The 24,266-nt window shown below is 44.9% G+C and overlaps 1 protein-coding gene across 1 annotated transcript in view; it reads left to right on the forward strand.

The window, feature by feature from the left end:
• Positions 1 to 24,266, forward strand: part of SGK2 (serum/glucocorticoid regulated kinase 2) — a 122,469-nt gene that overhangs the window by 95,810 nt on the left and 2,393 nt on the right. The window contains exons 6-10 of the mRNA XM_069752319.1: positions 748 to 860; positions 16,027 to 16,063; positions 16,184 to 16,270; positions 16,422 to 16,517; positions 24,023 to 24,178. Of these exons, the coding sequence (XP_069608420.1) occupies positions 748 to 860; positions 16,027 to 16,063; positions 16,184 to 16,270; positions 16,422 to 16,517; positions 24,023 to 24,178 (489 nt within the window). The remainder of the gene's footprint in view (positions 1 to 747; positions 861 to 16,026; positions 16,064 to 16,183; positions 16,271 to 16,421; positions 16,518 to 24,022; positions 24,179 to 24,266) is intronic.

Raw genomic sequence — 24,266 nt, forward strand, 5'->3', positions numbered from 1 at the left:
TCCTCATCTATGTTAGTTAGGATGAAAATGGGTCTGAGAGACAACCACTCATATGTAGTGCCGTGTTTTTCAATAACACATCATCCTTATGCAGAATGATTCCAGCAATGATCATTATTTCTTATATATTAGCTAATCTTTTAATTTCCTAATACTTGGTTCAAGGAAGATATAATAGGCTAACATTTAGGCCGGGGTCACACTAGTGTATTGAATCCGATGCGAGAGTATCGGATGCGATATGCTAATGACACTCGGCTCCTGCTCACAGCAGAGCAGGAGCCGAGTGTCATGCGTCTGTGCTCCGATTCTCTCGCACAGGGAGGATCGGAGCACAGCTGCGGAGGAGGCGGAGAAATGAATTATAGCGCTTATAGCGCACATCACTCGGATGATATCTGCGCTGTCTCACTCGCACCCATAGGCTTATATGGGTGCGAGTGAGCCGAGAGTTTTCCTCGGTCCGAGACAATCGCAGCATGCTGCGATTGTCTCGGACCGAGGAAAACGGCCGACAAAAAGTCGGCTGGTGGGAGCGGCCCCATGTGGTAACATTGGTCCGAGTGCAATGCACTCGGCCGTATTATGGTCTAGTGTTATCCCGGCCTTATAGAGGGAATCACAGTCACACAAGATCTCCTGGTACATTGGTGTTGTAATATTTACAACCAATCTCTACTTTAATACCAATAAAAATAAGAAGGCTTTTGCTCCATGGTACAAAATCTTTCTTCTCTCTATATTTAGCTGTTTTTCCACTTGCAAAGGGAGCGGTCTTTCCTGGAGCCACGGGCACGTTTCTACTCAGCGGAAGTGGCCAGTGCTATCGGCTATCTACACTCTCAAAACATCATCTACAGGTACGGTTCAGGAAAAATGACTGCCTAAATAAATGTATAACACACGTTTAGTATTTTCAGCATGTTTTTTTGCTGTGTTTTTATTTTCGTTTTTTCCTAATCATCTGAATGGGTGAAAAACGCTGCAAAAGCGCTGAAAGAATTGACATGCTACAGATTTGAAAAAATGTTTTGAATGTTGAAATCTGCAAGAAAAAATTAAGCAGCATGTGACTGAGATTTCCGAAATCTCCTTCACTTTGCTGGTACTGAAAACTGTGTTTTCTGCATAAAAACACAACTTATGAACAAGCCTTTTCAGTAACATGTATTCTCTAATAGCATCATTTGATTAGAGAAAAACAATATAGCTTTCCAGACTATCCCCTAGTTGGCACATTAAATTTAATATACTGTACATTATTCTTGGAGTAATAGGGGGATGGTTTTCTTACATTATGGCAAGAACTGGCATAATGGGGCATACTGCATCTGCAATTCTATCCTAGACAAAGTATTAATGCACATAGGGGCCTTCAGATGGCAGTTCAAATTTAAAGCAAGATTGAGGTCAAGCACAATCTAGGTAACATATACATATACCATAATAATTTCCTCAGCCCTACCAAAGAGGTATCTGATAGGTGCTATCTTCTCCATGAAGCAAGATAAAGACTAGAGATGATCGAATCTTGTGAAATTTGAATTCACTACAGTGTGTTCGTAAAGTCATGGTGCACTTTTGACGAATCACTATAAAGCAACAAAAGACGATAGAAATGTGAAATCTACTCCAAATAAAAGAAAAACTCTTCCAGTTTCATACCTATTCAGTGCAGTTCGATGTGGGCTCCATTTATTGCCCTACACACATCTAAATGATAGTGAAGTTCTTGCCACACACGGGTAAGGACGTCTGGTGTAACAGAGTGAATAACGTCTGTGATTCTGTTTTACGGGATTATTGTCATTGGTACGTTCAATGTACACATGTTGCTTCACATAACCACAAAAGTAAAAGTCTAAGGGGATCGTGGTGGCCATGGCTTGACAGAACCCCTGCCTATCCACCACCAGGGGAATGTTCTATCCAGAAACTCACAAACAATCGTGGCGTATTCTGGGTGAGGGCCGTCCTGTTGAAAGATGACACCTTCTGGAAATTGTGGCACTGCATACAATTCCAACATGCCAAGATATGTGTTTGCCGTCACAGACCGCTTCCCGAAAAAAAATGGGCCTATCACCTTATCATGCATCAGGCCCTAAACTATAAATAGATCCTGTGACTGGTCAAAAGTGCACCATGACTTTACGGACACACTGTATTACTACAAATTGTTCAGTTTGCAAGGTTAGCATGTGTAAACAGGTTATAAAATGACTGTCAATCAGCAAATGAGAAGATAATTGACGGCTGTTTAGTGCTGTGGTGACAGCAGTAAAATAAGGCCACATGTAATCAGGGCCGGATCAAGGCTGCAGCATACTGGCTTCCTCTTTCATTATTGCCATTCAACTAATCTTCAATGAAATGGTTGGTTTGGCACCTAAAATGTTCTTTTTAAATATCTTTACACCGTAATCACTTTTGTAAGTAGCTCCATTATAAAATGCGCTACACTTCTCATTATTTAGCTAACCCCTACATGTGTTTTTTTTACTTGACTTCCTGTGACGTTTTGTTTGAGAGGAGTCTCACAGGAGGCTGCCCTCACTTCCGTACAGTGTCTATCACCCCTTCTGGAACAGGACTTCATCATAGGACGCCCTACAGTTACTACGGTTTCTTGCTTACCCACCCTCTGAAGATGTCCTGGATCCATTGTGTTTGATGCTATAGGAGAGGTGAACGCAGCACCAGCTTCCTGTATCTATCTCTAACTGTGAAACAAGACATCATCAGAGGGCAGAGATAGAAGCAGTGAGTGACACTAGTGTCACCCCACAGCCTCTACCACCACTGTCAAATGAATTGCCACCAGGCGCGGTGATAGAAGCTGTGCGTTACATGAGCACCACCCCACAGTTTTATCCACTGCCCTCAAATGGATCATCATCAGGAGGTGGCGCTGGTGTCACTCTCTGCTTTTATCTCCACCCCCTGATGACATCTTGTTTAACAGCAGGGATTAAGACAAGTAAAGCACAGTACACACAGAAGGTGGAACATTCCAAGCATTGAGGTCTAGAGTCACAATCCCAAGACATAGGTTTGTGTCTAAATGGGCCTTAAATAGATAAATAATGTCATTGATCCACTCCAGGCAACCTGAAAAACCTGATGTGCAGCATGGCATAGGGCAGCAGACATTTGGGAAGGAAACAGAGCCCGGGATACCCAGGACAGGTGTGTAACAGTTAGAAGATGAAGGAAGATAGAAGCAGAGTGCAGAAGCTGCGCTCACCTCTTCCACAGCGTTTATCACCATGGATCCAAGACACCTTCAGAGGGCAGCGATGAAAGAAATTGTAATAACTGTTACCTGATGAAGTCCTATTCCAGCAGAGGTGATAAGATGCTGCGGAATAATGAGTGCAGCCCCAGCCGGGAGTAACACAACGTTTGACACTCCTCTCAAGCGAAACATCATAGGAAGTGGAGTAAAAAAACTTATTTAGGGATTAGCTAGATAGGGAAAGGTGTAGGGTATTATATAATAAAGCTAATCAGAAAAGTGGTTACGGTGTAAAAATAGGTATTTAAGAAAGGACATGTTAGGTGGTGGACCGCCCTTTAACCTTTATTCAAGCCTTGAAGCTCAGCTGAATGCAGGCTACTTACTATTTGTTTATATTGGGTGCATTTCTGCCTATTCATTCTTTTCTCCTCATAAATATTGAAATCTGGGAATTTAATAATGCTTCATTTAAATATTTGATGGTGTACATTTTGGTCTGTAATATGATGTGAACATGAAACTTTATTTGGCCAGATGTACGTGTATGGCTAAGTTCACATTTGCGTTGTGCGGTGCTGCGTCTGCGACGCAACACACAACACATGCAAAAACGCATGCACAACGCAGCTTTTTGTGATGCATGCTTTCATTTTTGCATGATTTTTGGCGCAGAAAAAAATGCATCATGCAGCGTCCTCTGCGCCCTGACGCTTGCGCCAAAATGACGCATGCGTCACTAAACGCAAGACAACGCATGTCCATGCGCCCCCCCATGTTAAATATAGGGGCGCATGAAGCATGCGTCGCCGCGGCTGCGTCCGACGCAGCACCGCACAACGCTAATGTGAACGTAGCCTATGACATCCAATGGGAAAAAATATATATTTGGAGAAATATTCCTGTGTTCTGCTTTATGTTTATATGTCAGTTTACATAACCCCGTGAATTGCATTATCACCATATCTGTAATCTACGTAAAGCAGATACTAAATATTGTCCTTTTGCCTTCTCTCACAACTGTTATCTATTTAATTACTACTGGTGTCATTACTGATCCGATTATAGTAAATTATATTCAGAATGTTTATAGCCTAAACTGATCTAACTGATCTAAATTGATAAATTCTAATGGGTCGTAAATTAATAATATACGTGAAGAGAGATGTATACAATTGTGCAGGCATACACTTGCATTCGCTTTTGAAAGAATGGGATGTAGAACATATGGTTAGGGTTGAGCGAAACGGGTCGAACATTTTCAAAAGTCGCCGACTTTTGACAAAGTCGGGTTTCATGAAACCCGATCCGACCCCTGTGCGGGGTCGGCCATGCGGTACGCGACTTTCGCGCCAAAGTCGCGTTTCAATGACGCGAAAAGCGCCATTTCTCAGCCAATGAAGGTAAACGCAGAGTGTGGGCAGCGTGATGACATAGGTCCTGGTCCCCACCATCTTAGAGAAGGGCATTGCAGTGATTGGCTTGCTGTCCGCGGCGTCACAGGGGCTATAAAGGGGCGTTCCCGCCGACCGCCATGTTACTGCTGCTGATCTGAGCTTAGGGAGAGGTTGCTGCCGCTTCGTCAGAAGCAGGGATAGCGTTAGGCAGGGTCCATTAACCACCAAACCGCTTGTGCTGTAGCGATTTCCACTGCCCAACACCACCTTCGGTGTGCAGGGACAGTGGAAGCTACATTTTTTTTTTTTTTCCCCTCAGCGCTGTAGCTCATTGGGCTGCCCTAGAAGGCTCCCTGATAGCTGCATTGCTGTGTGTACGCCGCTGTGCAAACCAACTGCTTTTTTCAAAGCACAAATCCTCTTGTTCCTTCCTTTCTGCACAGCTATCTTGTTTGTTTGTCCACACTTTTTATTTAATTTGTGCATCAGTCCACTCCTTATTGCTGCCTGCCATACCTGGCTGAGATTACTGCAGGGAGATAGTAATTGAAGGACAGTTCCTTTTTTTTTTTTTTTTCTGTGGGAGATTAAGATTGGCATTTCTGCTAGAGTGCCATCCCTGTCTGTGTCATCTCTCACCCAGTGGGCCATAGAAAGCCTATTTATTTTTTTGCTTGATTTGGGTTCTAAAATCTACCTGAAAAAATCACTACATCAATCAGTGGGAGAAAAATATTGGCCTCAGGGCTTGTGTGCCAATCCTTACTCCTGTGTGTGCCATCTCTCAGTGGGCCATAGAAAGCCTATTATTTTTTTGCTTGATTTGGGTTCCAAAATCTACCTGAAAAAATCAATAAATCAATCAGTGGGAGATTAATATTGGCCTTTGGGCTTGTGTGCCAGTCCTAAGCGTGCCATCTCTCTCTCTCAGATAGTGGGCCATAGAAAGCCTATTTATTATTTTTTTTATTGGGTTTATAAATTTTCCCTGGAAAAAAAAAAAAAAAGTGGGAGATTAATATTGGCCTCTGGGCTTGTGTGCCAGTCCTGAGCATGCCATCTCTCTCACAAATAGTGGGCCATAGAAAGCCTATTTATTTTTTTGGTTGATTTGGGTTCCAAATTCTACCTGAAAAAATCAATAAATCAATCAGTGGGAGATTAATATTGGCCTTTGGGCTTGTGTGCCAGTCCTAAGCGTGCCATCTCTCTCTCTCAGATAGTGGGCCATAGAAAGCCTATTTATTATTTTTTTTATTGGGTTTATAAATTTTCCCTGGAAAAAAAAAAAAAGTGGGAGATTAATATTGGCCTCTGGGCTTGTGTGCCAGTCCTGAGCGTGCCATCTCTCTCACAAATAGTGGGCCATAGAAAGCCTATGTGTGCCAGTCTTGACTCCTGGGTGTGCCATCTCTCTCTCTCCAATTGTGGGCCATAGAAAGCCTATTAATTTTTTTGCTTGATTTGGGTTCCAAAATCTACCTGAAAAAATCACTAAATCAATCAGTGGGAGATAAATATTGGCCTCTGGGCTTGTGTGCCACTCCTGACTCCTGTGTGCGTCCTCTCTCACTCAGTGGGCCCTAGAAAGCCTATTTTTTGTTTTATTTGTCTTCTAAATTCTCCCTGAAAAAATCATTTTATTTTATTTGGTTTCTAAATTATTCCTGAAAAAAATCATTTTTTTTGTATTTTTTTTTTCTAAAGTCTCCCTGAAAAAAAAAAAAAAACAAATCAGTGGGAGATTAATATTGCCCTTTCTGCTTGTGTGCCAGTCTTGACTCCTGGGTGTGCCATCTCTCTCTCTCCAATTGTGGGCCATAGAAAGCCTATTAATTTTTTTGCTTGATTTGGGTTCCAAAATCTACCTGAAAAAATCACTAAATCAATCAGTGGGAGATAAATATTGGCCTCTGGGCTTGTGTGCCACTCCTGACTCCTGTGTGCGTCCTCTCTCACTCAGTGGGCCCTACAAAGCCTATTTTTTTTTCATTTGTTTTCTAAATTCTCCCTGAAACAATCATTTTATTTTATTTTGTTTCTAAATTCTTCCTGAAAAATTCAATTTTTTTTTTTTCTAAAGTCTCCCTGAAAAAAAAAAAAAAAACAACAAATCAGTGGGAGATTAATATTGCCCTTTCTGCTTGTGTGCCAGTCTTGACTCCTGGGTGTGCCATCTCTCTCTCTCCAATTGTGGGCCATAGAAAGCCTATTAATTTTTTTGCTTGATTTGGGTTCCAAAATCTACCTGAAAAAATCACTAAATCAATCAGTGGGAGATAAATATTGGCCTCTGGGCTTGTGTGCCACTCCTGACTCCTGTGTGCGTCCTCTCTTACTCAGTGGGCCCTACAAAGCCTATTTTTTTTTTATTTGTTTTCTAAATTCTCCCTGAAACAATCATTTTATTTTATTTTGTTTCTAAATTCTTCCTGAAAAGTTCATTTTTTTGTATTTTTTTTTCTAAAGTCTCCCTGAAAAAAAAAAAAAATCAAATCAGTGGGAGATTAATATTGCCCTTTCTGCTTGTGTGCCAGTCTTGACTCCTGGGTGTGCCATCTCTCTCTCTCCAATTGTGGGCCATAGAAAGCCTATTAATTTTTTTGCTTGATTTGGGTTCCAAAATCTACCTGAAAAAATCACTAAATCAATCAGTGGGAGATAAATATTGGCCTCTGGGCTTGTGTGCCACTCCTGACTCCTGTGTGCGTCCTCTCTCACTCACTGGGCCCTAGAAAGGCTATTTTATGTTTTATTTGTTTTCTAAATTCTCCCTGAAAAAATCATTTCATTTTATTTGGTTTATAAATTCTTCCTTAAAAAATCATTTTTTTTTTAATTTTTTTTTCTAAAGTCTCCTTTTTAAAAAAAAAAACACAAATCAGTGGGAGATTAATATTTACATTTGCGCTTCAGTGACAGTCCTGCGTGTGTGGCATCTCTCTCATTTGTTGCCACCAACAACAGAGTGTGTAACATTGTGCCTGATTTTCATTGTGGTCTCACCCACCTGTAAAGGGGTAGCTAAATCATACTGAAGTTATAGCTCACCGTGTAAGTTGTGTGACTGCAACAAATACCGTTAGTTTGGTAACGTTTTTAAAACAATGAGGAAGTCTGGTGGAAGAGGTCGTGGCCGGGGGCGTTCATTGTCAGCTGGTAATGAGGGTAGTGGTAGTGATGGAGCATCAGGTGGTCGTGGGGAAAAAAATATTGCACCTAAGTCTGGAGCTGTGGAGCCAGGTTCGTCGTCTGGCTACACAAGGCCTCGAACGCTCCCTTTTCTGGGAGTAGGAAAACCACTTTTAAAGCCGGAGCAGCAAGAGCAAGTTTTGGCTTATCTTGCTGACTCAGCCTCTAGCTCTTTTGCCTCCTCTCATGAAACTGGTAAAAGTAAAAGCAGCGCGTCGTTAGTGGATGTTCACGGTCAGGGACAAGTCGCTTCCTTGTCCTCTTCAGCAAAAACAACAACAGAGAAGAATGCAGCAGGCGACACAACGGGTTACTCCATGGAGCTCTTTACACATACCGTCCCTGGCTTAGAAAGTGAAGCAGTTAACAGTCCATGCCCATTACAAGTTGAATCTGACATGGAGTGCACTGATGCACAGCCACAGCCAGACTACTATGCTGGTCCTTTGACTCAGACCACAACATTGCCCTCGCAGGGTGCTGATCAAGAATCAGACCCTGATGAGACTATGTTGCCCCATCACGAACGCTATACCACCGACCGACAAGGTGACACAGACGAAGTTGCACACGAGCTACAAGAAGAGGTAATAGATGACCCAGTTCTTGACCCCGATTGGCAGCCATTGGGGGAACAGGGTGCAGGCGGCAGCAGTTCTGAAGCGGAGGAGGAGGGGCCGCAGCAGGCATCAACATCGCAACAGGTTCCATCTGCCGGGCCCGTATCTTGCCCAAAACACGTGGCAAAGTCAAAACCTGTTGGAGGACAGCGTGGCCATCCGGTTAAAGCTCAGTCTGCAATGCCTGAAAAGGTATCCGATGCTAGAAAGAGTGCAGTCTGGCATTTTTTTAAACAACATCCAATTGATCAGCGCAAAGTCATCTGTCAAAAATGTTCAACTACCTTAAGCAGAGGGCAGAATCTGAAAAGTCTCAATACAAGTTGCATGCATAGACATTTAACCACCATGCATTTGCAAGCTTCGACTAACTACCAAACGTCCCTTAAGGTTGTAGCACCCTCGGCCAATTAAGCTAGTCATCAACGCAACATCCCTTCCGGCAGTGTAGGGCCACCATTTTCTGCACCACCTGCAGTATCTGTGCAGGTTTCTTTGCCAGGCCAAAGAAGTCAGGGTCAGGGAATCACCAGTTTCGTAGTAGGAAACACTGCATCTAGGGCACCGGCGGCAACAATACCATCTCCCACCGTCTCTCAGTCTGCCATGTCCACCGGCACCCCCGCTAGTTCCACGATCTCCAGCTCTCCAGTCCAGCTCACCCTACATGAGACTATGGTTAGAAAAAGGAAGTGCTTAGCCTCGCATCCGCGTACACAGGGTTTGAACGCCCACATAGCTAGACTAATCTCGTTAGAGATGATGCCCTACCGGTTAGTTGAAAGCGAAGCTTTCAAAGCCCTGATGGACTACGCTATACCACGCTACGAGCTACCCAGTCGACACTTTTTTTCCAGAAAAGCCATCCCAGCCCTCCACCAGCATGTTAAAGAGCGCATCGTCCATGCACTCAGGCAATCTGTGAGCACAAAGGTGCACCTGACAACAGATGCATGGACCAGTAGGCATGGCCAGGGACATTACGTGTCCATCACGGCACACTGGGTAAATGTGGTGGATGCAGGGTCCACAGGGGACAGCAAGTTTGGGACAGTTCTGCCTAGCCCACGGTCTAGGAAACAGTTGGCTGTAGCCATTCGCACCCCCTCCTCCTCCTCCTCGTCCTCCTGCAGAAGTGAGACCTCGTCCACAGACCGCAGTCGCACAACCACTCCATCCGCAGCTGCCACTGTTGCACACCAGGTCTCCCATTATGGGGCAGCTACTGGCAAACGTCAGCAGGCTGTATTGGCTATGAAGTGTTTGGGCGACAACAGACACACCGCTGAAGTTCTGTCCGAGTTCTTGCAGAAAGAAACGCAGTCGTGGCTGGCACTGTAGATCTTGAGGCAGGCAAGGTAGTGAGTGATAACGGAAGGAATTTCATGGCTGCCATCTCCATTTCCCAACTGAAACACATTCCTTGCCTGGCTCACACCTTAAACCTGGTGGTGCAGTGCTTCCTGAAAAGTTATCCGGGGTTATCCGACCTGCTCCTCAAAGTGCGTGGACTTTGCTCACATATCCGCCGTTCGCCCGTACACTCCAGCCGTATGCAGACCTATCAGCGTTCTTTGAACCTTCCCCAGCATCGCCTAATCATAGACGTTGCAACAAGGTGGAACTCAACACTGCACATGCTTCAGAGACTGTGTGAACAGAGGCGGGCTGTTATGTTTTTGTGGGAGGATACACATACACGGGCAGGCAGTAGGATGGCAGACATGGAGTTGTCAGGTGTGCAGTGGTCGAAGATTCAAGACATGTGTCAAGTCCTTCAGTGTTTTGAGGAATGCACACGGCTGGTTAGTGCAGACAACGCCATAATAAGCATGAGCATCCCCCTAATGCGTCTGCTGATGCAAAGTTTGACGCACATAAAGGATCAGGCGTCTGCAGCTGAGGAAGAGGAAAGCCTTGATGACAGTCAGCCATTGTCTGGCCAGGGCAGTGTACAGGACGAGGTAGCGGGCGAAGAGGAGGAGGAGGACGAGGAGGATGATGGGGATGATTATATTTTTAATGAGGAAGCTTTTCCGGGGCCAGTGGAAATTGTTGGCGCGGCAAGGTCGGGTTCTGGTTTTTGGAGGGACCCAAGTGACGTGGATTTGCCTGAAACTGCCCCTCAACCAAGCACAACCACAGATTTGAGAACTGGAACTTTGGCCCACATGGCGGATTATGCCTTACGTATCCTCAAAAGGGACACACGCATAACAAAAATGATGAACGATGACGATTACTGGTTGGCCTGCCTCCTTGATCCTCGCTATAAAGGCAAATTGCAAAATATAATGCCACATGAGAACTTGGAACTAATATTAGCAACCAAACAATCAACTCTTGTTGACCGTTTGCTTCTGGCATTCCCTGCACACAGCGCCCGTGATCGTTCTAACACGAGCTGCAGGGGCCAGCAGACCAGAGGTGTTAGAGGGGCAGAAATCAGAAGTGTCGTTGGCCAGAGGGGTTTTCTGACCAGGTTGTGGAGTGATTTTGCTATGACCGCAGACAGGACAGGTACTGCAGCATCAATTCAAAGTGACAGGAGACAACATTTGTCCAGTATGGTTACTAACTATTTTTCATCCCTTATCGACGTTCTCCCTCAACCGTCATTCCCATTTGATTACTGGGCATCAAAATTAGACACCTGGCCAGAATTGGCAGAATATGCATTGCAGGAGCTTGCTTGCCCGGCAGCTAGTGTCCTATCAGAAAGAGTATTCAGTGCTGCAGGTTCAATACTAACAGAAAAAAGGATTCGTCTGGCTACCCAAAATGTAGATGATCTAACCTTCATTAAAATGAACCACAACTGGATTTCGAAATCTTTTGCCCCACCTTGCCCGGCTGACACCTAGCTTTCCTATGTAAAGGTCTTGCTTGTGGACTATTCTGAACAACTTTTCCAATCTCGTAATTTGCAGCACCTGATTGTTCAGCATCCGACATGTTAACACCTCCCTAAATGGCCAAAGTCCCCACACGGGGCCGTGGTATCGCCACTTGGCGCCAGCACCCGTGAGAGTACTGTTTGTCTGAAGAGGTGGGTGTGCCCGCTTTTGGTCGACGGCACTGCCACTAGGTCCCTCATAGTACAATAAAGTGTCTGGCGGTGGTGGTGCGCACCCAACGTCAGACACACCGTTGTAATATGAGGGGCCCTGGGCCTGTACCGCCGGCCACAAGACAGTCCCCCCCCCCAGGTCAAACAGTGCTCTACCACTTGCAAAATTTTCTCTCACAGCTCCACCAATGTTTAGTCTATGCGCTGACATCCTTCAATGCCTGGCACTGTCAATACCATTATATTGACATTTTTCTTATGTTAGGCCTTCGAAGCCTGTCTGCGGTCACTCCTTCCACTAGGCCTACACTGACCTGTCTACTGCTGCCCGTGTTCCCCTGGAACCAATTTTAAATTGCCTACAGCCAGCCCAATTTATTATGTTAGGGCTTCGAAGCCTGTCTGCGGTCCCTCCTTCCACTAGGCCTCCACTGACCTGTCTACTGCTGCCCGGGTTCCCCTGGAACCAATTTTAAATTGCCTACAGCCAGCCCAATTTATTATGTTAGGGCTTCGAAGCCTGTCTGCGGTCCCTCCTTCCACTAGGCCTCCACTGACCTGTCTACTGCTGCCAGGGTTCCCCTGGAACCAATTTTAAATTGCCTACAGCCAGCCCAATTTATTATGTTAGGGCTTCGAAGCCTGTCTGCGGTCCCTCCTTCCACTAGGCCTCCACTGACCTGTCTACTGCTGCCCAGGTTCCCCTGGAACCAATTTTAAATTGCCTACAGCCAGCCCAATTTATTATGTTAGGGCTTCGAAGCCTGTCTGCGGTCCCTCCTTCCACTAGGCCTCCACTGACCTGTCTACTGCCGCCCGTGTTCCCCTGGAACCAATTGTAAATTGCCTACAGCCAGGCCAATTTATTATGTTAGGGCTTCGAAGCCTGTCTGCGGTCCCTCCTTCTACTAGGCCTCCACTGACCTGTCTACTGCTGCCCGGGTTCCCCTGGAACCAATTTTAAGTTGCCTACAGCCAGCCCAATTTATTATGTTAGGGCTTCGAAGCCTGTCTGCGGTCCCTCCTTCCACTAGGCCTCCACTGACCTGTCTACTGCTGCCCGGGTTCCCCTGGAACCAATTTTAAATTGCCTACAGCCCGTCCAATTTATTATGTTAGGGCTTCGAAGCCTGTCTGCGGTCCCTCCTTCCACTAGGCCTCCACTGACCTGTCTACTGCTGCCCGGGTTCCCCTGGAACCAATTTTAAATTGCCTACAGCCAGCCCAATTTATTATGTTAGGGCTTCGAAGCCTGTCTGCGGTCCCTCCTTCCCTTCCACTAGGCCTCCACTGACCTGTCTACTGCTGCCCGGGTTCCCCTGGAACCAATTTTAAATTGCCTACAGCCAGCCCAATTTATTATGTTAAGGCTTCGAAGCCTGTCTGCGGTCCCTCCTTCCACTAGGCCTCCACTGACCTGTCTACTGCTGCCCGGGTTCCCCTGGAACCAATTTTAAATTGCCTACAGCCAGCCCAATTTATTATGTTAGGGCTTCGAAGCCTGTCTGCGGTCCCTCCTTCCACTAGGCCTCCACTGACCTGTCTACTGCTGCCCGGGTTCCCCTGGAACCAATTGTAAATTGCTTACAGCCCGTCCAATTTATTATGTTAGGGCTTCGAAGCCTGTCTGCGGTCCCTCCTTCCACTAGGCCTCCACTGACCTGTCTACTGCTGCCCGTGTACCCCTTGAACCAACATCAGAAAATATAAAAATAAGTATTTTGCTTATAAAAAAGAAAATACTGGAGAGATATCAAATGCAGACATTTTAACATTAAAAACAAACACATACAACAAAAATCTGGTACAGTACTAAAAATGGCCACCAGCTACAATAACTTTCTCCTGCAAGTAGTTAACTGAAAGTTTTTTTCAATTTAAAACACAGATATGGCATCCACAGAGTGTTGTCCTGTCGCGTCTTCTTTATATTATTGCCAAGAAGATGCAAAACAATGAAAATAATAAAATCCTTATTTACCAAAAAAATAGAGTAAGTCAAAACCACATTGCAAATAAACATTCATTACAAATAAAGAAGCAGGGCGCGTCCGAGGGTGAGTATATACCTAATAAGAATATAATCACCCTTGGACGCGCCCTGCTTCTTTCCGACAGCCTTCCTTCCTAAGAATCAGCCCTTCCGTGGTGTAGAGAGAGGGTGTGTTACACTCCAAGGTGTTCCCCAGGTTGCCTTCCCTGAGCTTCGATCTTCATGCTCTCGTTTAGTAGTTGTCGGAAAGTAGGCTGCATTAGGCCTACAAAATGGGTATGGGGTGGAGAGAGATGGTGTGTTACACTCCAAGGTGTTCTCCAGGTTTCCTCGCCATTGCTTCGATCTTCCGACTCTCGTTTAGTAGTTGTAGAAAACTACACTGCATTAGGCCTACAAAATGGGTATCGGGTGGAGAGAGATGGTGTGTTACACTCCAAGGTGTTCCCCAGGTTGCCTTGCCATTGCTTCGGTCTTCCGACTCTCGTTTAGTAGTTGTAGAAAACTACACTGCATTAGGCCTACAAAATGGGTATCGGGTGGAGAGAGATGGTGTGTTACACTCCAAGGTGTTCCCCAGGTTGCCTTGCCATTGCTTCGGTCTTCCGACTCTCGTTTAGTAGTTGTAGAAAACTACACTGCATTAGGCCTACAAAATGGGTATCGGGTGGAGAGAGATGGTGTGTTACACTCCAAGGTGTTCCCCAGGTTGCCTTGCCATTGCTTCGGTCTTCCGACTCTCGTTTAGTAGTTGTAGAAAACTACACAGCATTAGGCCTACAAAATGGGTATGGGGTGGAGAGAGATGGTGTGTTACACTCCAAGGTGTTCTCCTGGTTTCCTCGCCATTGCTTCGATCTTCCGACTCTCGTTTAGTAGTTGTAGAAAACTACACTGCATTAGGCCTACAAAATGGGTATCGGGTGGAGAGAGATGGTGTGTTACACTCCAAGGTGTTCCCCAGGTTGCCTTGCCATTGCTTCGGTCTTCCGACTCTCGTTTAGTAGTTGTAGAAAACTACACTGCATTAGGCCTACAAAATGGGTATCGGGTGGAGAGAGATGGTGTGTTACACTCCAAGGTGTTCCCCAGGTTGCCTTGCCATTGCTTCGGTCTTCCGACTCTCGTTTAGTAGTTGTAGAAAACTACACAGCATTAGGCCTACAAAATGGGTATGGGGTGGAGAGAGATGGTGTGTTCCACTCCAAGGTGTTCTCCAGGTTGCCTTTCCTGAGCTTCTATCTTCAGGCTCTCGTTAAATTGTGGTTAAATGGAACAACTGCATTTGGCGTACTAGTTGGTTTGGGGCCTACTAACAGTGTCTGCCGCTCCTTGCTGTTCTCCTGGTTTCCTGTCCTGAAATTCCGTTTTCAGGCGCTCGTTAAGTAGTTGTTAATGTTAGACTGCATTTGGCCTACTAGTTGGGTTGGGGCCTACTATCGGTGTCTGCCACTCCTTGCTGTTCTCCTCCACTGAACAAAGCTGTGCCGCCTGTTTACTACGGTTGCCAATTTTGAACTGCATTTCGACTACTTACTGATTTGGGCCTACTCTCTGTGTCAGCCTCTCATTCCAGTTGTCCTCCACTGTAATGCCCCCTGGTTATTCCTGTGTTACCAATTTTGAACTGCATTTAGCCCACTTTACTATTTGGGCCTATATCTGTGTTTCCTCCTCATCCTGCCCATTGCCCAGCCAGTGATAGATGAGTCTGCTGGTACATTGACCCATAACGCAACATTCCCCGTGCACGCTACACAACAACATTGTGACCCTGCTGAAAGTCAGGTTGCTCTTCCCGCATACCATACCACCTTACACGGGGACAAAGAGGAAGGTGCAGATGAAAGTGCAGGTTCCTTCATCAGGTGGGGGGAGGAATACTAGTTGGCGACGTCACTGGCACAGGGCCTCTCATAGTACGCAAAAGTGTTGCTGCCGGTGGGAGGTGCCCCCGCCGTGCAAACACACCGCTGTACTTTGAGGGGCCCTGTGCCAGTGCCAATGCCAACGAGTGGGCCCCCCCTGCTTACTCAGGTTCACAGCACTTGCAAAGTTGAAATACTTACCTCTCCCTGCTCCACTGCCGTGACGTGGTCCAGATTTCCTGGGCCCACTAATTACTTGAACCAGCCCTACCCACCACAACTTTAGCCAAATGACCCCCAATTTCAAATGACTTCCAATTATTATAAGGTAAATTACGCTTGACAAGCTTCATTAAGAAGAATGGATGGTTTTGACATTAAAATGGGCACTCTAGGTGTTTTCCTGGCCCCCACTCACTGCCGACTATGCTGCCCCATTGACTTGCATTGGGTTTCGTGTTTCGGTCGATCCCGACTTTACGTCATAATCGGCCGATTTCACTCGACCCGACTTTTGAGATAGTCGGGTTTCGCGAAACCCGGCTCGACTCTAAAAAGGTCAAGGTCGCTCAACTCTACATATGGTGCATATTATTCTTGGAAATTATTTCCACTGTAACTCAATGGATGTTTCCTTTTTTTATTCAGAGATTTAAAGCCAGAAAACATCCTTCTTGACAGCCAGGTAGGGGCCAAAAAAAGTGGGAATATGTGATATCTGATACACAAAACATTAATTCTAGCCTTCTATATGGCGTGCAGTTGACTAAGCTGAGACTCATAGACTAACTTCTTTTACACTCAGGGCCACGTGGTGCTGACTGATTTTGGACTCTGTAAAGAGGGGATGGAACCAGAAGAGACCACCAGTACTTTCTGCGGAACACCGGAGGTATTTACTCATATTAATTTTTTATGATAAGATAGTTGTTTCTCATTTAACACAATGACACAAAATCAAATTAAGTGAGCAATGAAGACTTGTGGTAGTGGTGTAAAATATCTTACATTTATAACTTTTTTTTCTTCTTTTTTTTTTTAAGTATCTGGCGCCAGAAGTTCTAAGAAAACAGCCATATGATCGCACAGTAGACTGGTGGTGTTTGGGTGCAGTCCTATATGAGATGCTTTATGGACTGGCAAGTGTCTGAAATTGGGCAGAGAATACATTACGGCTAGCATTTTATGCAAATCTCACGCTTTCTATGACTCCTGTTCCATTGCCACTTCTCTTTCCCTAAATTATGGTATGGTGCTTGCTTGCAGCTGCCTAGCAGCACAGGAGATGGGGCACATTGAGAAATCCTGGACTGAGTGGAAAGGTCATAGTTGTGTCTTTTTCGTACAACTTGTCCTTTGCGCCTGTCCGCCCAGAAGTTCACACTTCACCTATTTCTTTGCCACAGTTCTTCCTAAAGCATAAGTTCAGTGAAAAAAGAGTATATGATTCATGTAACAGATACAGCACTGACTAAACATGATTGCATTCATTTTCCCTTTTTATTCTTTTGTCCTAATCTGTCAATCAAGTGATGATATCACTTCCTGTCTCAGTGACCACTGTGAGGCCAAGCTCCTAAAAGACTTTTGTGGTCACAGACTATTTAAATAGGAACCTGGGGATGAACAGAGCAGGGAGGTTTAACCAATAAAGCCAGAATTTTGGAAGATGCCTCCTAATAACGGGACAAAGGTGGGAGGTCGCATGCCTAGACTAGGGAATGGGGGAAAAAAAAACATAAACACACAAACATATTAATGTATTATACTGGAAAAAGGGAAGTTTTTGTGGGAGAAATAGTCTACATTAGGCGTGAGGGATTCATTTTCCCGACATGCCACATGAGAGACAGAGACTGTGACTGTTGTGGAGGCCGAACCAATAGGTTGAAATTAAATCTGCTCAATATTAATATATTAACTATAATTATTTTATATTAATATTAATTGTATCACTTAATATTGAGCAGAATTATGCATCCTGACATCCCCCTGTACACAGTATGAACCCTCACACAGCCCCCATTTACCATATGAGCCCACACATAGCCTCATATATACAGTATGAGACCCCATATAGTCCCATATATACAGTACTAAATGGAGGCCTGATGGAGGGCGGTAGTGTTATGATAGGGGCAGGAATGTGGCACTGTTGTTGCCTAATGGCATCCTGTGATAATCTAATGACTTTTGCATTAGGGGACTCATGTGTTATGACCTGGTGGTCAGGACAATAATGGACCTGGTGGTTAAGAGCACACGGAATGACCTGATAGTTACTGATAATAAGGACGAGCTCTGGGACGTGGGAACTCTGCTGACCGCAATCCCTAAACCTATCAAACACACTAGAAATAGCCGTGGATTGCACCTAACGCTCCCTATGCAACTCGGCACAGCCTAAGAAATTAGCTAGCCCTGAAGATAGAAAAATAAAGCCTAACTTGCCTCAGAGAAATTCCCCAAAGGAAAAGGCAGGCCCCCACATATAATGACTGTGAGTAAAGATGAAAATACAAATACAGAGATGAAATAGATTTAGCAAAGTGAGGCCCGACTTACTGAACAGACCGAGGATAGGAAAGGTTACTTTGCGGTCAGCACAAAAACCTACAAAAAGACCACGCAGAGGGCGCAAAAAGACCCTCCGCACCGACTCACGGTGCGGAGGCGCTCCCTCTGCGTCCCAGAGCTTCCAGCAAGCAAGACAACAAATTAAATAGCAAGCTGGACAGAAAAATAGCAAACCAAAGAAATACAAGCTGGAAATTAGCTTCTGATGGGAAGACAGGTCACAAGAACGATCCAGGAGTGAACAGACCAATACTGGAACATTGACAGGTGGCATGGAGCAAAGATCTAAGTGGAGTGAAATAGAGCAGCAGCTAACGAATTAACCTCGTCACCTGTGAAACTCAGAAACACCCACCAGAGGAAGTCCATGGACAGAACCAGCCGAAGTACCATTCATGACCACAGGAGGGAGCCCGACAACAGAATTCACAAGAGTACCCCCCTTGAGGAGGGGTCACCGAACCCTCACCAGAGCCCCCAGGCCGACCAGGATGAGCAAAATGAAAGGCACGAACCAGATCGGCAGCATGAACATCAGAGGCAAAAACCCAGGAATTATCTTCCTGATCATAACCCTTCCACTTGACCAGGTACTGGAGTTTCCGTCTCGAAACACGAGAATCCAAAATCTTCTCCACCACATACTCCAACTCCCCCTCAACTAACACCGGGGCAGGAGGATCAACGGATGGAACCACAGGCGCCACGTATCTCCGCAATAACGACCTATGGAACACATTATGGATGGCAAAAGAAGCAGGAAGGGCCAAACGAAATGACACAGGATTGTTAACCTCAGAAATCTTATACGGACCAATGAAACGAGGCTTAAACTTAGGAGAGGAAACCTTCATAGGAACATAACGAGACGACAACCAAACCAAATCCCCAACACGAAGTCGGGGACCCACACAGCACCGGCGGTTAGCGAAACGTTGAGCCTTCTCCTGGGACAATGTCAAATTGTCCACCACATGAGTCCAAATCTGCTGCAACCTATCCACCACAGTATCTACACCAGGACAGTCTGAAGACTCAACCTGCCCTGAAGAGAAACGAGGATGGAAACCAGAATTGCAGAAAAACGGCGAAACCAAAGTAGCCGAGCTGGCCCGATTATTAAGGGCGAACTCAGCCAACGGCAAAAAGGACACCCAATCATCCTGATCAGCAGAAACAAAGCATCTCAGATATGTTTCCAAAGTTTGATTAGTTCGTTCGGTTTGGCCATTTGTCTGAGGATGGAAAGCCGAGGAAAAAAGACAAATCAATGCCCATCCTAGCACAAAAGGATCGCCAAAACCTTGAAACAAACTGGGAACCTCTGTCAGAAACGATGTTCTCCGGGATACCATGTAAACGAACCACATGCTGGAAAAATAATGGCACCAAATCAGAGGAGGAAGGCAATTTAGACAAAGGTACCAAATGGACCATCTTAGAAAAGCGATCACAAACCACCCAAATGACCGACATCTTTTGAGAGACGGGGAGATCCGAAATAAAATCCGTAGAAATATGCGTCCAGGGCCTCTTCGGGACCGGCAAGGGCAAAAGCAACCCACTGGCACGAGAACAGCAGGGCTTAGCCCGAGCACAAGTCCCACAGGACTGCACAAAAGAACGCACATCCCGCGACAAAGACAGCCACCAGAAGGATCTAGCCACCAAATCTCTGGTACCAAAGATTCCAGGATGCCCAGCCAACACTGAACAATGAATCTCAGAGATAACTCTACTAGTCCATCTATCAGGGACAAACAGTTTCCCCGCTGGGCAACGGTCAGGTCTATCAGCCTGAAATTTTTGCAGCACCCGCCGCAAATCAGGGGAGATGGCAGACAAAATTACCCCCTCTTTGAGAATACCCGCCGGCTCAGGAACACCCGGAGAGTCAGGCACAAAACTCCTTGACAGGGCATCAGCCTTCACATTCTTAGAGCCCGGAAGGTACAAAACCACAAAATCAAAACGGGAGAAAAATAATGACCATCGAGCCTGTCTCGGATTCAACCGTTTGGCAGACTCAAGATAAGTCAAATTCTTGTGATCTGTCAAGACCACCATGCGATGCTTGGCTCCTTCCAGCCAATGACGCCACTCCTCGAATGCCCACTTAATGGCCAACAATTCACGATTACCAACATCATAGTTACGCTCAGCAGGCGAAAACTTTCTAGAAAAGAAAGCACATGGCTTCATCACCGAGCCCTCAGAACTTCTTTGCGACAAAACAGCCCCTGCTCCAATCTCAGAAGCATCAACCTCAACCTGAAACGGAAGCGAAACATCTGGCTGGCACAACACAGGGGCAGAAGAAAAACGACGCTTCAACTCCTGAAAAGCCTCTACAGCCGCAGAAGACCAATTGACCACATCAGCACCCTTCTTGGTCAAATCAGTCAACGGTTTAGCAACAGTAGAAAAATTAGCGATGAAGCGCCGATAAAAATTAGCAAAGCCCAGGAACTTTTGCAGGCGCTTCACAGATGTCGGCTGAGTCCAATCGTAAATGGCCTGGACTTTAACAGGGTCCATCTCGATAGTAGAAGGGGAAAAAATGAACCCCAAAAATGAAACCTTCTGAACTCTACCATTCTATGCTTCTTATGTACAGAATGAGCCCCACATAGCATGCCATATACCCTATGAGCTTCACCATAGCCTGCTATATACAGTGAGGATAATAAGTATTTAATACAATGCCAATTTTGCAAGTTTTCCGACCTACAAAGAATGGAGGGATCTGTAATTTTTACTATAGGTACACTTCAATTGTGAGAGACAGAATCCAGAAAATCCAGAAAATGACATTGTGTGATTTTTACATAATTAATTTGAATTTAATTGTATGAAATAAGTATTTGATACAATAGATAAACAGAACTTAATATTTGGTACTGAAACCTTTGTTTGAAATTACAGAGATCAGCTGTTTCATATAGTTCTTAACCAAGTTTGCACACAGTGCAGCAGGGATTTTGGCCCACTACTCCATACAGATCTTCTCTAGATCTTTCAGGTTACAGGGCTATTGCTGTGAAACATTGAGTTTCAGCTCCTTCCAAAGATTTTTTTATGGGGTTCAGGTCTGGAGACTGGCCAGGCCACTCCAAGATCTTGAAATGCTTCTTAGGGCAGAGACAGACTGCCGTATTTCTTGTGCGAGAATCGCACTGTGGGCTCTCCTCAGCTGACCTTGACAGTTGCATAGAAATACATCAGACTGTCTTGCTCAGGTCAGGAGAGGTGCCAGTCCAGTCCGTGCAGTGCGATTCTTGCACGAGAAATACGGCAGTCTGTCCCTGCCCTTACGCAGCCACTCCTTAGTTACCCCGGCTGTGTGTATTGGAACAGTATCATGCACGAAGACCCATCTTTAATACACTTACTGAGGGAAGGAGGTTGTTGGCCAAAATCTCACGATACATGAACCCCATCCATCCTCCCTTCAATGTGGTGCAGTCATCCTGTCCCCTTTGCAGAAAAGCACCCCCAAAGTATGATGTTTCCCCCACCATGCTTCATGGTTTTGACTTTTTTTTTGCGGTTGTACTCCTCCTTCTTCTTCCAAACAAGGCAAGTTCTATTTTGTTTTCATCTGAACACATGACCTTCTCCCATGTCTCCTCTGGATTATCCAGATGGTCACTGGCAAACTTCAAACGAGCCTGAACATGTGCTGGCGTGAGCAGGGGTACCTTACGTGTCCTGCAGGATTTTAATCCATGACGGTGTAGTGTGTTACTACCAGTAATGTTTGAGATTATGGCCTCAGCTCTCTTCAGGTCATTGACCAGGTCCTCCTGTGTATTTCTGGGCAAATTCCTGACCTCTATCAAAATCATCCTTACCCCGCGAGGCAAGATCTTGCATGGAGCTGAAGACCAAGGAAGATTTTGTATTTCTTCCATTTTCTAATAATTGTGCCAATAGTTGTTACTCACCGAGCTGCTTGCCTAATATCCTGTAGCCCATCCCAGCCTTGTGCAGGTCTACAATTTTATCCCTGGTGTCCTTAGATAGCTCTTTAGTCTTGGCCATGGTGAAGAGGTTGGAGTGTGACTGAGTTTGTGGACAGGTGTCTTGTATATAGGTAAGTTGAAACAGGTGCGATAAATACAGGCAATGACTGCAGAGTAGGAGGGCTTCTTAAAGAAAAACTAACAGGTCTGTGAGAGGCAGATTTCTTGCTGTTGGCAGGTGATTAAACACATATTTCATGCAATAAAATACAATTTAACCATTTAAAAATCATACAATGTGATTTCCTGTTTTTTATTTTTAGATTCTGTCTCTCATAGCTGAAGTGTACCTACGATAAAAATTACAGACCTCTCCATTCTCTGTAGGTGGGAAAACTTGCAAAATCGGTAGTGTATCAAATACTCATTTTCCCCACTGAACATACAAACATCTCATACACCTGAAAAAAGCAACATATACTCGCCTCGCTCCAGTTCCCATCTCCAATGCACTGACTCTCCGCAGTGCACAGTGGACATAATCGTGACACGCTGATTGGTGGAAGATGGAGTTGGTCGCTTCTTCCTCCACCAATATATTTACTGGATGCAGATAGCGGTGACAGTGGATGGCAGTGGATTGTCAGGAGTGTGAAAGCATGGGGCAGCCCATGGGCCACTGTTTCAGCCCTTCGGTTGTCACGGTCTGGACTGGAACAGCCAGAAGGCTGGATGTGGCCTGTAGTTTGCCCAGGTTTGGTCTACATGTATCTCTATGTTGCGGCCTTATGCAAACTGTTTTACTATGCATTGTTTGAAAGGATTACGCAGCAGTGCCGCTATATAGTGCCCGTATGCAGTTATTGTGAAAAAGAAGTGATCACTTAACCAGCAGTCACAGGAATTAGAGGACAGTTCATCTAACTCATTGATATAGTAGGTCTTCTATGGCCAACCCTTCTCTCAAATCTTCAGTTTTACACTCTCCAGAATGTGGTTGTCAAAAGAACACAACTTTTTTTGTGAAACTGAATAAATGGTAATCTCCTACTATAGTGTTACTATTGCAATTTGGGTAGCGATGAGGAAATATTTAGAAATTCAAATTTGCCATCTTAATTGAATTTTTTTTTCAATTTGATGAATAGCTAATCGATTTGCAGCAAATCGTAAAATCGTAATACTGCACAGCCTTCAAATGCCCTGAAAAGACTTGTATAACACAAGAGGTCTCCTAAAATTGTATTGAACACAAACAAAATCTTAGTAATGTTAAAGGCCTTTCAAATTGTGTCCCCATCTCATCCCGGTGCCAAGTTTGATTGTTGATGTCATCCAATAAAATATCTAGAAGTTTTTGTAATGTATCTCCCTCAGCCCTCGAAGTGCTCTGGTTAGGTGACTAAAAGGCAGAACAGATAGGGGTTTCATTGACAAAATTGAAAGTCTGCAATGTAAATGGCATCTGAGAAAGTGGCCTCTGCATAACACTGATCCAAAATGAGATGAGTGCTGTGCCATATATTCCATTGCACCCTTCCTTCCTCACAATAAGCTTGCTGGAGACAAAGAAGGCCAATTGTGACCTGCGTTTGTTAGTACTACTGCTCCGGTGGGTGGTGCAGCTGCTGTTCCCACATTCCTAGCCTTTTTGTAATGCTAAAGCTGAGTTGTGCAATCAGGTCCTCTCTATAGCCTGTAACATCCTATAATTACAGCTGCAGTCCCTGTCTCAGCTTTTATAGTGCCTGCAGTACCTCCTGATTGGTTGCACTATACCAATTGGGACGTCCATGCAGCATGTGAGTGCTCTCTGGCTGAAGCAAACTTAAGCAGCATGTAAAATTGTGCAGAGCATTATTTTTTGTCAATTTGTTTAAATCGAATTGCAAATTGTTCAAATTCTCAGGGAGCTGTAAATTTCATAAATTCGATAGGAATTTGTTTGCATATAATTAAATCACTCATCTCTACTAATTATGCTTTTCACTAATACCGGTATATTCTTTCAAGTAGTTCCAAATCAAAGCTTTTATATATGCATGTTTTGTTCCTATACATGATAAGCGCTGACATAATTTATTTACTCTTTTTTGATGCAGCCACCATTTTATAGCCGGGATGTGTCACAGATGTATGATAATATCCTCAATCAGCCTCTGCAACTACCAGGAGGAAAAACCACCGCAACCTGCGATATTCTACAGGGTCTACTACACAAGGATCAGCACTGCCGCCTTGGGGCCAAGACCGATTTTGTAATTTACCGTTATTATTTAATAGTTTTTGTATCTTGAATTTTACAATACAAACCTAGAAAGTTTTACATTAGTGCAAAGGTTTATA

The sequence above is a fragment of the Ranitomeya imitator genome, chromosome 2, assembly GCF_032444005.1.
Source record: "Ranitomeya imitator isolate aRanImi1 chromosome 2, aRanImi1.pri, whole genome shotgun sequence".
Lineage (NCBI taxonomy): Eukaryota > Metazoa > Chordata > Amphibia > Anura > Dendrobatidae > Ranitomeya > Ranitomeya imitator.